The following is a 14,231-nucleotide window of genomic DNA, read 5'->3' on the forward strand; positions in this document are numbered from 1 at the left end:
GCAGCGGCAACAGCAGCAGCAGCAGAAGTAACAACAACATCAGATGCACCAGCAACAAAAACAATTGGCTTCAATGTCTAGCACATTGTTCTCATGCCCGCCTAAATATCACTTTTAGTGCATTATTTATAACCTCTGCACATGGAATAAGTTAAGTTTATGTAGTGATGCTACAGAGAAAAAAATAAAATGAAATCAAAAGTTCGGTAATCCCCTCACTAATCGGGTAATTTCTTTAAGTCATATTTATATATAAAACAAGAAAGGAATGCTAAAGTCGAGCAGGCTCAACTCTTAAATACCCTGAACCACCCCACAAAAAAATAAATTAATTTAATTTAATTTAATTAATTAATTAATTTAATTAATTAACTAAAATAAATATAAAATATTCCATACATGCATACATACATTTACATTTACATCAAAATCGTGTCTATGCGTGTTTGTATACTTGTACATATGTATGTACGTGTGCATTGGCCATGGTTATATGGCCCTTGTACCTTTTGCGTACAGGGTATAAAAATAGCCAAGCTTTAAAAGTTTGGTAATCCCTTCACTAATAATAAATAAATAAAATACGTTCATACGGACACAGCAAAATATAGAGTTTTAGGTTCATGATCATAAAGGAATAAAGGTTTCCTTGTACAGATTACTCTTATTATCAAGTATTCCATGCAAATGTTTTAAGACTAAAATAATTAAACCATACCCAAAATTAAACCTTCTCCTTTGGATCCCATGTCTTCGACATTCAAATAATTGGTTATTTTCATATGAGCAATGTTCTTATGAATACAACATATAAATTCATATAAAGTATATATTTTAATTATCTGGCAGTATATTCGAAAGGAGTCAGAGTTAATTCGCATTCCCGTTTTTTCATAAAAATAAATGTTCATCGCTAAGATTATTTTCTAAAACGATAACACGACGAAATCATTTAAACTTATATTTTTAATTAAAATTATAAAACTGCATTATACGTACATACCTGATATTGATGTGCAATTCCTAAAAGGTAATAGATGTAGCTAAGGAAAAAGCAGATAATACTAATACAGTATTCAGAATTTACGAGTACATTTTTCCTTAAGCTTTTTATGAAATGTTTGCTTTTAAAATACGTTTGCTTTGGCTTAACACAAATTGATTGTTTATTGAGGAACTACGGAAAGGGAATAAATAGAGCCGGGTCGATTTTGGAATGCCATTTTTGCATTAGTCGCAGGATATAAATGGACAGTAACTTTAGGATAAGTGGGTGTATTGATTCCACACGCATGCACGTCAATTGAATTAAATGCCAGGGGAAGGCAATACACACACACGTACTACAAACATGCACAAGCATGCTCAGCTCATCAGCAGTGTTACCACATCAAAATGCAAATGTCAAGCCAACCATCATTTTATGGTCTTGGGAGCACCTGAAGTCGACAGGGTTGACAGCGCAGTCAACAACGAACCCATAACTACACCTAAACACACAGCTGTAGGTACAGGACCTACATATATTTATAGGGAGAGAGATTTGTTCACCCACGATTAGTTGACACACCCACAAAGACACACACACACACACACACACGATTTCCGCGCCATTTGCTGTCACTTCGCCAGTTTGCACATCGTCGACGACAGCGACAGCATCGCTGCCAAGTTCGCTCATGCAGCACAGTTTTTTTTTTTGTATTTTGCTGGTCCCTCCCCCTCTCTGTTTTTCACCGGGCAGGACGCGCGACAAGTCCTTCCTCTTACTAATGGTAACTGGAAATGGCAGCGGCGACGAAGACGGCAACGTTGATTGCCGTTTGAATTGCTGCTGCCACTGTTGTTGTTGATATTGGTGTGGTTGTAGCCGTAGTTGTTGCCAGCATTGCTGTCGCCGTGGCCAAAGGTTCAGCGTCATTGCCGCCAATGTTGCCAATTTTCTTGCTTTTGCGTTTCGCTTTCCCATAAGACAACAATTTGTGTTCTTTTTTCTTCCAGCGCTGCAATTTTACGTGCTGTTGACTGTGACGATGAAATTGGGCAAATGGCCTATATATGTACGTACTTACAAATGTCACTACAAAGACCCCAGAAACATAATTGATATATCAATATATTCAGAAAAATACTTGCATTAAATTAAACGCAATAAATAAATAAATAGTAAAAACTTTACTTGTATATAGATCTATTAAAAATCCTATATTCTTAATAAAGGTACAATTTATTTCAAATATTTTTTATGATTATTTGTTAGCTATAACTACATAGACATAGATGTTGAGGAAGAACTTATCGAAATAAAATCGTTGAATGCTTAGACAGAATTAGTCTCCTCTTGTGAAGTATAAGAATGGCCTTGAATCAAAAACAAACGAAACTTATGTTGTTTATATAATATACGACATTAGATTTTAAATAAAATCGAACAGAAAAATATTTTATATAAAAACACATTTGTGAAAAATGCATAAAATGTTCGGTAATTGGAATATTGTTTTATATTGTACTTCAAATTTCTTTGAAACTGCACACTTTTTCAAGTGTAGTTTTGTCGGGCCTCGGGCGAATGCATATGTCAATATGGGTAGAGCTATCCTGCAGGAACTCAAAGGCTGGCTCAACCTTTCATCGTCCGATGGTTTGTCATGCTAACGTTCATACATTGCCCGGCCCTCTCACCAAGCGCCTGTTTGTTGTTTTTAAATGCCTTCTCTTCTTAGACTGCCGCTGCAGTGGCAATAGCCAACCCAAATACGTTGACTGCGCTGGCCAGATCCCAATTTGGCCAGCTCTAATTGCACTTACTTAGTAGCCTGAGCCGAGGCAATTTCGCTGATTGTGCAATGCAATTTGGGCGGTGCCTTTGTCTGCTGTCGTCGCGTGCAATTGAATGGCGGCGAAAATTAACTACTCGGAAAGCTGGTGCTTAAGAGCTTAAGCAGTACCTACTCGTACCTATATCTAGTACAAGCAAGTATATAAACAAATGTTTATAAGTAGTTTTCAAAACTCACAAATACGAGTACAATATGTAAACTTTTGCGTGCAAGTTTCTAGTGCTTTTTTTATTGGTTTGCCAAAAATAAACAAGAATTCGAAAATACACAAAGAGCGACGACAAAGCAAAGCAATAATAATATGGAAATGTAAAACTTTTCCAGCAAACAAATACCAAAAATGTAAATGGGGCGTATGAGTTATATTTGTGCTACCATTGAGTTGCAGCTGTAAATCTGTAAAAGAGAGCGAAAGAGAGAGAGGAGAAAAATCACCGTTACTCAACTTTGGAACTTTCACTTTTGTGCAGCTAAAAACAAAAACTGGTGCAATGCTAAAGAAAATCCAATTGTTGAATCGAGTGAACCAGCAGGCTGGCAAAGGGGCAGGGAAAGAGGGCAGGGAAATTTAAGAGAAGTTGGAATAGACTGCAGCACAATTGTGCACAAATAATTGAAGTTGCCTTTGTTGTGCATTCCGTTTTGTGGTTTATAGCATGTAGTTGGTCTTACCGTTCTGTTTTCTGCACTACACCTATTCACACATCACACACACACACACATACACACACACTCACACATACTATATACACACAACTAGAACATGTCTGGCGGCGAAGTCCTTATGTTGATTGATTTTGATTGCACTTTGCTTTATGTGCCGCAAGCTTATTTTATTTCCGAAACAATTACCTTATCGCCTTGTTATGCCTCTTAAACGTAAATCCCTTCACCCATAATGGGGCGACTCGAACCACGCCCTTTCAAGTTCAGTGATAACCCATTAAGCGCCCACAGGCACCCCAAACACCCGCACTAAGTGCAAAACTTTAGCTATTATTAAAAGCCTCATTGTCAGTTTTGTTGGGCCCTGGTGTGCCGTGGCCGAGCTCTGAATATGGCCCTATAGCCATACAGAAACATACTTGTACACATATTTATACAATACACGTTAATGCTATGCATGTACTTGTAATGCAAATGGGCACAATGAAGCCGGCAGCTTCCTCGCTCCACCTCCCACGGCACAGACCACACATTTACACAATACAGAAGAATGAATATATTTCGCACAAGTTCGTTCATATTTTTAATGTCATGAGAATAATAATTACGTTCATTGACTTTGTTAAGTAGCCTACTTAATGCTAATGTGATTTGTTGTCTGCCCCAATGAGTGCGGAGCGGTACCTCCAGGTTCCTCAGAAATATTCATTACTCTGCTTTTGGTGAAAGGAACAATGAAAGTTTGACGTTTGAGAAGAAAAGAAATACCTTTAAAAGGAATTTTTAATAAGTCAAAGAAAAATTTGTTGTAAGGCAGCCATGATTTCAAATAATAAGGAAAACAGAGTAGACACTGACATCATCTGCAATACAGTTGTATTTTCTTAGGAATGAGCTCTGCTTATATTAAATTAAAAATATATTAAAAAGTATGAAGCAGTAATTAGGAAGCGAAAAGGACTAATTTTTTCATCAACCGACACTTAGGAGTTTTACGCAGACGCTTCTAATATTAATAATAATACAAAAGACTATGTTAATGGATATTTGTTTTGATGTAGTTGATAGTAATTTTATGTTTAAATTTAAAAATATATATGTTATATATATTAGAATTGAATATAGTTCCAAACCTAGGATTACTTTTATTAACTGGCCATTAAGTTAAGATCTGCCTAAGCAATAAGTCAAGGTTGGGAAGTATTTGTTATTATTAAAAACTTGCTGCAAAGCAACTAACTACTGGAAGATAACGAAGCTTGTCAACTTGTATATCGAATTCAATTGACTACTAAATTTAGTCTAAGATCATTTGGACAATAACTTATATTTGTTGTTCATACAAAAAGTGCAACTCATAGCCCAGATGTTGACTTACTGTTTACCGATTTGTCTTATCAGCACATTTAATTGATTGCCTTCCTTAACCAAATAAACGGCATTTACTCGTATATATTCTATATGACCCTTAATCAGATAGTTAAACTATCTTTAAAGTGTATAGCTTATGATGTGTAGCGCACATTATGAGTGGATCATAAATAGCAAACGACAATTAAATTAAAATCGATTACGCAAGCGAGCCAAAACGTAATAATTTTGCATGCGTCAACAAGTTGCACATATACTTGTATTGTACAAAAGAGTAGTTGCCATTATTTTCACAAAAACATATATGCCATTATATAGTAGTACATGCATTCACTGCCACACTACATTGATTTCTGCACCACTAATATGAGAGCAGTGACAATTGTCAACCTATGTGAACTAAATATAGTACATTGTATATAGAATAGTGACGTGAATGGCATGCTGAATTACTTAATGGCCAGTCATCGATTTCCACAATGTCAATATCAAAGACAGGCAGCAGTCATGCGGTCATTGCTGCACCTACCACACACACACACACACGCACATACATATATATATACATATATGCATGGATATATACATATGTGCTTAGAATAAACTCGTATTTCTATGAGAGCCCCATGAAATGGGAAGCCCTAGCAAGTGTTTACATCGCAGGCGACTACACAACTTAGGTTAACTAATTGAATTTAGTCGTTGGCGACAATGCCAGGTATAAATGTCGGATTGCCGAGGAACGCTAATTGAAAACGAAGCAAACAACGCAACGCGGCGTAGTTTGGAACGCGAGCGCGAAACGTTAGTTGATCATCTTTCGAATAACATATCCGGAATAGTTAAGAGCCACAACAATCTCAAGATGGTGGTCAATTTTAAGGTGTTTAAAAAATGTTCTCCGAACAATATGATCACCCTGTATATGAACAGGCGTGAGTTTGTGGATTCGGTGACACAAGTGGAACCTATCGGTAGGTAATAGAGGGAAGGCCCGAAACACCTTTGGAATTTCATATTACGCACTGTAGGAGTCTAAGATGGATCATATAAATTTATTGTGATTGTGCAATATTGACATTAGTTAATACAATGAAATTTCAAGAGCTGTAATTGCAGGTCAATTGCATTGTCAATTTTAAAAACTTTGAAAGCCTAAACCAACTTTATAAAGAATTGCCCGATATACACACTTCCTTAAATATTTTGAACACATTATACATTAGATCGAAGTAGTGAAAATAAAGCACAAAATATTCGCATCATCACAGATGATCTGAGTCCAATTCAGTCTGCAGATCTCCATTTAGGCCTCTTTATAGTAATAAGTTCTTTAGATCAAGAAATCAATGAGCAATGAGCCTATTAGGCTCGGCCGCATGCAAAATTTAATAAGTTAGTCTGCTGAGTGGAATTTATTGCGGTTTATTATTGAAATTTGCTTTGTGGTTTAAGATTAAGCAACAAATTGTTTGTCTCTGAGCAAAGACAATTTATTCCTACTCGTGTGTACGAATTTCTGTCTCATGCGTAGTCGGAACTGTAACTATAGTATAGTCTAGTCTAATTAAATTAGGCTGTAATTTATGCAATACGCACAAAGGACACCGCAACCCAACTGCAGCAACAAAGCTGCTTATTAGTTACGTGACCGTTAGGTGCTAGGATTTTGCACAAACACCCAAAGACACACACAGACGCGTTGTAATGACAATACAATGGCGTTTATATCGGTGCCTACTTACGCATAAGACGGCAAGGCGACCACCAATTAATTTCACACTTAACCTTCTACGCCTTCTTGTTCAGATGGCATTGTTGTGCTGGACGATGAGTATGTGCGTCAGAATCGCAAAATTTTCGTGCAGCTCATTTGCAACTTCCGCTATGGGCGCGAGGACGACGAGATGATTGGTCTGCGCTTCCAAAAGGAGCTGACACTCGTGTCGCAGCAGATTTATCCGCAGCAGAAGCAGGATCTGCAACTTACCAAAATGCAGGAGCGTCTGCTGAAGAAGCTCGGCTCGAATGCCGTCCCCTTCATCATGAATATGCCGCCCAGCTCCCCAGCCTCGGTGGTTCTGCAGCAGAAGGCTAGCGATGAGAGCCAGCCCTGCGGCGTGCAGTACTTCGTGAAGATCTTCACGGGCGACAGCGACTGCGATCGTTCGCATCGTCGCAGCACCATCAATCTGGGCATACGCAAGGTGCAGTATGCGCCCACTCGGCAAGGAATTCAGCCCTGCACCGTAGTGCGCAAGGACTTCCTGCTGTCACCCGGCGAGCTGGAGCTCGAGGTGACACTGGATAAACAGTTATACCATCATGGGGAGAAGATCTCCGTGAACATATGTGTACGTAACAATTCGAACAAGGTTGTGAAGAAGGTCAAGGCCATGGTGCAACAGGGTGTCGATGTGGTCCTGTTCCAAAACGGACAGTTCCGCAACACAATCGCCCATATGGAAACAAGCGAGGGTTGTCCCCTAAATCCGGGATCCAGCTTACAAAAGGTCATGTATTTGGTCCCCACCCTGGTGGCCAATTGTGATCGTGCGGGCATCGCAGTCGAGGGTGATATCAAACGCAAGGAGACGGCTTTGGCGTCCACTACGCTGTGAGTACTGGCAGATCAATGGTGAAATAATTTAATTCATATACTTCTGTACTATGCAGGATTGCCAGCCAGGATGCTCGTGATGCGTTTGGCATAATCGTTTCGTACGCCGTCAAGGTTAAGCTCTTCCTGGGCGCTCTGGGTGGCGAGTTGTGCGCTGAGTTGCCCTTCATACTGATGCATCCTAAGGTATGACTTCATTATTCTAATATTTTCAAGCGAAATAACCTTTTTTCATTATTTCCAACTTTTAGCCCAGCCGCAAGGCTCAATTGGAAACCGAGGGCTCCGTGGATGTTGCTTAGACCACCGTCTTACCTCAATTAAATGCCAAGTGCCTATTTATACTTCTACTTAACCAAATCTAATCCAGAAACTCAATATCATAATAGATAGACTATTTTGCTGATGTTGCTGAATTGTTCTGAACTGCAGTCGTCGTACTTTTCTTATGTATATGTATAAGAAAGAAGTTAAATATTCCTGAATATGTGTGTATGTGTATATAATCTCTATAATATACTCTTATATGCTGATTTATTACTATAATTAGCAATGAATGAAATACATATGAAACACTTTGTGCTAGGCTTCTAAGCCACTGATTAAATGAACTCGTCTTTGGTATTAGGGATTGCCAATTAATAGGTAGCATGTACTTGACACCATTACTGGCATATGTACTTACAGATAAACAATTTGATGCTGTTCCTTCGCACACTCATTAATACGTTTCTAGATTCCCTGGCTTCGCAAGTTCATTATAATTCCCACATATTCTGCAACACGCCCCCACAATCATTGCTAAAGATTATTTGTTCAAGTGCATTTGGGAAATCAACTGTTACATTCATAAGCAACCAAATCAATATGCTACATTTATTTTGTGGCTTCGAAATTTCAACTAATGCACACCCACAATGCGCAGCCAGTAAAGAGGCGAAGCTGAGCGTCGTGGCTGAAATTAATTCATGCTAAAGTCCATAATAATTAATTCCATATGACCTGGAATATTCTGCAAATATAATGCACCAGAACTTGGCAACATCATTGATAAATACATAAGCATATGTACATACTCGTACGAGTGTATATGGCGGTGGCAAAATATAGTAGCAGCCCCGCTACTCGTATTGCTCGCAGCTCTTTTTATAATTGATATAAAAACTGCTTCCGAGGCGAAAAACAAAGTGGCGAAAACAAAACATGTAATATTTTTTAAACTATTCAATAAATATTTTGTAATCTATCTGCTGCTTTACGAATTAAAATTACGTTCAAATGACACTTTAACGAACAAAAATACTATCAAACGATTTGAAAGGACGAGTAAATAAAAAGTTAATAACACTCTTGCGAATAAAGTATGAAAAATGATAAAAAATAAATATTTAAGTTAACTAAATTTTCAATGCTATGAGAGCCTTTTTACACCCTGTGCCCAAAAAGTAAAAGGGTATACTACACATCGAAGGAGATATGGCAGACCCCCAAATGTTTAGCAGCCCTGCGATTGCTCGCAGCTCTTTTTATAACTGATATAAAAACTGCTTCCTAGGTAAAAAACATGCAATGGTTTTTTAACTATACAATAAATATTTTGTAATCCATTTGCTGCTTTGCGAATCAAAATTATGACCAAATGACACTAACGAAAAAAAATATCAATTGATTATAAAGGGCGAATAAATAAAAAGTATATAACACTCTTGCGAATAAAGAATGAAAAACAAATATATAAGTTAACAAAATTTTCAATGATATATGTAAGAGCCTTTGCATTTGGTTTTTTGTACAAGACGTTATAGCCATATATGTTGTTGTTGCTGCTGCTTTGGCTCGGCTCTAGACTGCAAAGAAGTAACATACAGAGAACACATACAAAGAAGGAATCCCGATGTAAATATATGATAATGAACTCTGAAAAAACTAAGAGTTCCGCCACATTTCTTCTCAATGACATTAATTGCCCTTTTAACCTTCAAGTCCATAAGCATCCAAACAAAGCGAGAGGGCATAAACCCTTATTGCTCATAAGATCATTTTTAAGACATACTTACTAAATTCAAATTCCATATAATTATATGTTAGTGTATATTTTATGGCGCTCTAAAACATTAGATTCTTATTTTTAATGGTTCTCATACATTTCCTGCCCTGGCCAACGAATGAGTTATAAAGACACTAAGCTGTACAATATAGATATACGAGAAAATAAATGATACATACAGCCAACTTTTAAAAAAGAGTTGTGTAAATCAGTAATTGGTCTCACACACCCTCACACTCGCCGTTACTTTCGCCACTAGATGGACTGCCGTCCACAGTGATATGCGCCTAGTCCCTGTATTTGACGTATTTCCCATTTTATTTCCACACAATAAATTCCGATTACAATTTTCGGCAATTTAATTAAAAATTCAACATGTTTAACATGCTCCCTCTATTCCTTCTGCGTCAGTACGCGCGCACCACTCATCAACAATCGACAATCAAATTTCCTCAATGCTCTCCTGCGTGGCTGCTTTAGTTAGAAAGCTGGCAAAGAGCAACCAACAGCGCAGTCAATCATCAAGCCAAATTAAACGCACAGAGAGTGAGTGCCACATCATCATCATCATCGTAATCATCATCATCGTAATCATCATCATGGTAATCATCATCATCGTCATCAGCATAATATGGCAATGATGCTCTGCTACTTTTCATTTCACTTTTCCTTTGCAGTTAATGCGTGCTCTTTGGTGTTCCCATTGTTATACACTTGCCACAGCTAATTTTTTGGAAATTCTGTGCACTCCATAAACCATTTTATTGCACAACTGTGCACCAAGTGGCTTGTGGCACTTTCAATTAGCCCAAGATTTATGGCTTGCATCTGGTTGCTCTCCTAACTGATGACTAATTTGGCTGACGCCCACTTATGTCGAGTGCAAAGCACTTAGTCGCCGCTAAGTTTCGCAAAATTTTCGCTATTTAAGTGCGCTTATTGAAAATTGCCCTTGTCAAACATTTAAATGCGATTAGATTAGCCCACCATTATCTGGTAGCGCAATAATTATCGTTTCTTTAAACATCTGGCTGATGTTACGGCACCGAATAAATAAAGGTAATCATGCACTAAAAAGCTTTAAAGGAAAACGATTCTAAGTTTTGAGGTAGGTAAGGTCAAGCAGAAAATGTAGTGCAAAAAGTGTATATATAGAACTATAATTGTCCTACTGACTCACTGAGTGACGGACTGATTAATTTTAATTTAATTCTAAAAGTCTGAACTTTGAAAACTCGACACCAAAAAGGGGAAAATTGTGACAAAATATTTATTTTAAAAAATATATATATTTTGAAAACTTTTAATCTTTTATCATTATTATACCGATCAAGGACATCCGTTCTTTCTAAATTAACTTTCTGGGGAAGCCCACAAAGCAAGTGAAGCGGAAGGCAACCTAAAAGGATCCTCATATGCACGAAATCCAAGAGCCATGGTATTTCATAAATGTAGAGGCTCAATAGGGTTCCTATAATAGATGAACAAATCAGCGAGGCCTTATTGCACATACAAGCTAATCTTACGCTATTAGTTGCCAAGTTCTGCCCCACACTAGAATAGCCAATTTGTCTAGCTGATAACAAATGCACCCAAATAATGTCGAGAATTAATTATGAAGGTCTTTACAGGGGTTTTTGCATAGTAGCAGTGCGGTACGCTATAAAATTTATGAAGTGCCCATAAAATTGTAGATAACCGTGAAATAATTTGAAAAAAAGTCGCCTAACATTCTGCCACTGCTCAACCAAATAGCAGTTAACAGCAAATAATGTGCAGCAGAATTAATCTATAGCCTGATTATCAGACAGTTTTAAAATAAGGTAGTGAGATTATTACTGCCGTCTTTAGTGCTTCGACAGCCGCTTAACGATCAAGATGTGTTGTCGCTGTTGTGGTGTGGCCCAACAAAAGTTTTGGGTATTTGGCTTCGGCGCAATGTTTACTGTCACTGGAATACTGTCCATAGTACTCTGGCCAGGCTTTATAGACGATATGATCACGAAGGTTTGTAGTAAAGACTAGAAATTCCAGCACGATGTTAAAGCCTTACTTCCCTTAAAGTCACTGCCGCTCACACCTACGTCGAAGACCTTTGACAAATGGGAGGTAATGCCCATACCAGTATACGTCTATATGTATCTGTGGAACTGGACCAATGCGAATGACGCGTGGACACCAGGAGTCAAGCCAAACTTTCAGCAGGTTGGACCGTACGTTTATCGTGAAGAGCGAAGAAAGGAGGATCTGGACTGGCATGACAATAATACGGTGACCTTTAACTCTCGTCATACCTGGTTCTGGGAGCCGGAGCTCTCGGGCGGTCTACAAACAGATCTAATAACCGCGCCTCATCTGGTTTCAATTGTAAGTAGGCTAAAGAATAATCCGGATTAATCAAAGCTATAAGATTACACATCGGTTCACAATTCAAGGCCGCAGCCAATACTATGCGTGACAGTCCGAAGCTATTGAAATTGATGTTTAACAATGAATTGAACAGCAATGGTGGCAATCTTTTTGTCACTCATACAGCTGGCGAGTGGCTCTTCGATGGATTCTATGATGAGTTCCTGCATTATGCCATGGAACTTAATAATCCTCTGGCGCCTAAGGTGGAAACGGATCAGTTTGCCTGGTTTCTGAATCGCAACGGATCCAAGGACTTTGAAGGTGCTTTCACCATACACACAGGCGTGGGCGACATAACGAAAATGGGTGAAATCCAATTTTGGAAAGGAATAAACCATACGGGCTGGTATGAAGGCGAGTGCGGCCGTCTAAATGGCAGCACATCCGATTTGTTTGTGCCCGGCGAGCCGCTGGAGAAACCACTCACCATATTCATAACAGACACGTGTCGCATCATTAATTTGGAATTCACAGGACAGAGCGTGGAGATCGAGGGTATCAAGGGGTGGAAATATGAGGCCACAGCCAACACCTATGACAATGGACAGCTGAATGCGGACATGAAATGCTACTGTCCTGTTGAGCGACAGCCAGACAACTGTCCCGCCACGGGTGCCACCGACCTAACTCCCTGTGCCGATGGTGCTCCCATGTATATGTCGGCCCCACATTTCATGAACTCTGATCCCAGCTATGCCGCAACCATCACTGGCTTTGAACCAAGCTATGAGCGTGACAACTTCTTCATCATTATGGAGAGGAAATTAGGTGTGCCGTTGCAGGTCAACGCTGCTGTTATGATAAGTTTGTTCATAGAAAAGGATGACGATATAACGTAAGTGCAAAAGACAACATTACTAAATGCTTCAACTAAGCCGATTCCCATAGCATATTGAAGAACGTTCCCGAATTTTATGCTCCACTTTTCACCACAGCCAGTCGAGCTGTCATCAACAAGGAACTCGCTGCTGAAGTGAAGGTAATATTGCAAAATAATGCTTGGGCTCTCAAATAATCAAACATTTTTGCAGCTGGCACTAAATCTGGGCAGCATAGGAGTATATACGGGCATTGGTTTCCTATGTTTGGGGCTTACAATCATTTCAGTCGGTATTGTGCTCACCATACATCGAAAATGGCGCGGACAGACAGCAGCAGACAAGGTGTAAGGAATGGCAGATGTTTAAAAAGCTACTGAAGAGGCAATACGAGCATAAAAGAAGCAAACAATACATACAAGTATGGCATTTGGAAAATGTTGTGAAAAATATACAGCCACGCTGTGATAGAAATCATTGTAACAATTTTTGTTCAACTAAATAAAATGCATTTAATTAAATATGGAAGTCATGGTTAAATGAATGCTTAGAATTTCCAAGGAATTAAAAGTAGGGATAATTTAATGCCAACGTAATATTTACAAAAGCAGGTGTAGCAGGATAACAACGTACGCAGCACCTCTGGCAAAAGGCGGTGATTGAGAGCTTTGATATAAAAGCACAAACATATCATTCCATAAACGGAGCACAATATAAGTATTTCTTATAGATTCAATTTTGAACTTGTTTTTAATAGAGACAAGTTATAATAATAAAATTGGCTTCATTTATTTTCAATAAAATACTTTTCACTAAAGACACAAGAAATAATTTCTGTATTTGTTGCTAAGATCTTACTATAAGAAATAATAATTAGTATAACTAATTAGACAAATTGGCCCTTAAATTATACATTCAATTTGGCCCGACTCATCGTTTTTTGGACTTCATGGATTAATGTGCCTTTTAGTTAATGAATAAATAATTTCAAAATTTGGAATACCTTTTTTTCCATTCTTTGCAATTTTTTCTATCCATCTTGCATTCATCTTGCATCATCATCTTCATCATCTTATGAATTGTAACATTTTATATATACTCGTATGTAATGAAGGGACCTTCTTATTTTCTTTGATTTGGATGCACTCCGATCAATTTGTTTGCTAAAGCATGAATTGTTTATATCATCTTAATTTTTGCTATATTTTACGAGGAAAACGTTTTTGCAGAACTTCAGTAAATTGGCTTATTTAGATCACTCACTTGTCACTAATCAACAAAAAGAATTGCATATTAAACTATTTTTCCAATATCTTAATATTTTCTAAAATAGGCCCAAGGCTTTTAAGTATAGCTAGCGACTTTTTGGTTCTCAAAGATTGTTATTGACCTTCCTCAACACAAGCATTATATTGAATATTTCAGAACATATTTCAACCGTTTAGCTGTCAAAT

General features: G+C 38.0%; 2 protein-coding genes across 2 annotated transcripts; both read left to right on the top strand.

Moving 5' to 3' along the window:
- Positions 1–5,651: 5,651 nt before the first annotated feature.
- LOC115630531 (phosrestin-2) lies at positions 5,652–8,066 on the top strand. Its single transcript, XM_030527135.1, has 4 exons — positions 5,652–5,854; positions 6,690–7,497; positions 7,557–7,686; positions 7,752–8,066. Exons 1-4 carry the CDS (start codon positions 5,746–5,748, stop codon positions 7,800–7,802), a joined length of 1,098 nt encoding a protein of 365 aa, XP_030382995.1. The 5' UTR covers positions 5,652–5,745; the 3' UTR covers positions 7,803–8,066.
- Positions 8,067–11,423: 3,357 nt separating this feature from the next.
- On the top strand, positions 11,424–13,298 carry LOC115630498 (protein croquemort). Its single transcript, XM_030527088.1, has 5 exons — positions 11,424–11,554; positions 11,612–11,914; positions 11,983–12,794; positions 12,848–12,938; positions 12,991–13,298. The coding sequence occupies exons 1-5, from the start codon at positions 11,426–11,428 to the stop codon at positions 13,126–13,128; spliced, it is 1,473 nt and encodes a 490-aa protein (XP_030382948.1). The 5' UTR covers positions 11,424–11,425; the 3' UTR covers positions 13,129–13,298.
- The last annotated feature ends 933 nt before the right edge of the window (positions 13,299–14,231 follow it).

The sequence above is a fragment of the Scaptodrosophila lebanonensis genome, unplaced genomic scaffold (genome assembly GCF_003285725.1).
Source record: "Scaptodrosophila lebanonensis strain 11010-0011.00,11010-0021.00 unplaced genomic scaffold, SlebRS2 tig00001410-arrow-pilon, whole genome shotgun sequence".
NCBI lineage: Eukaryota > Metazoa > Arthropoda > Insecta > Diptera > Drosophilidae > Scaptodrosophila > Scaptodrosophila lebanonensis.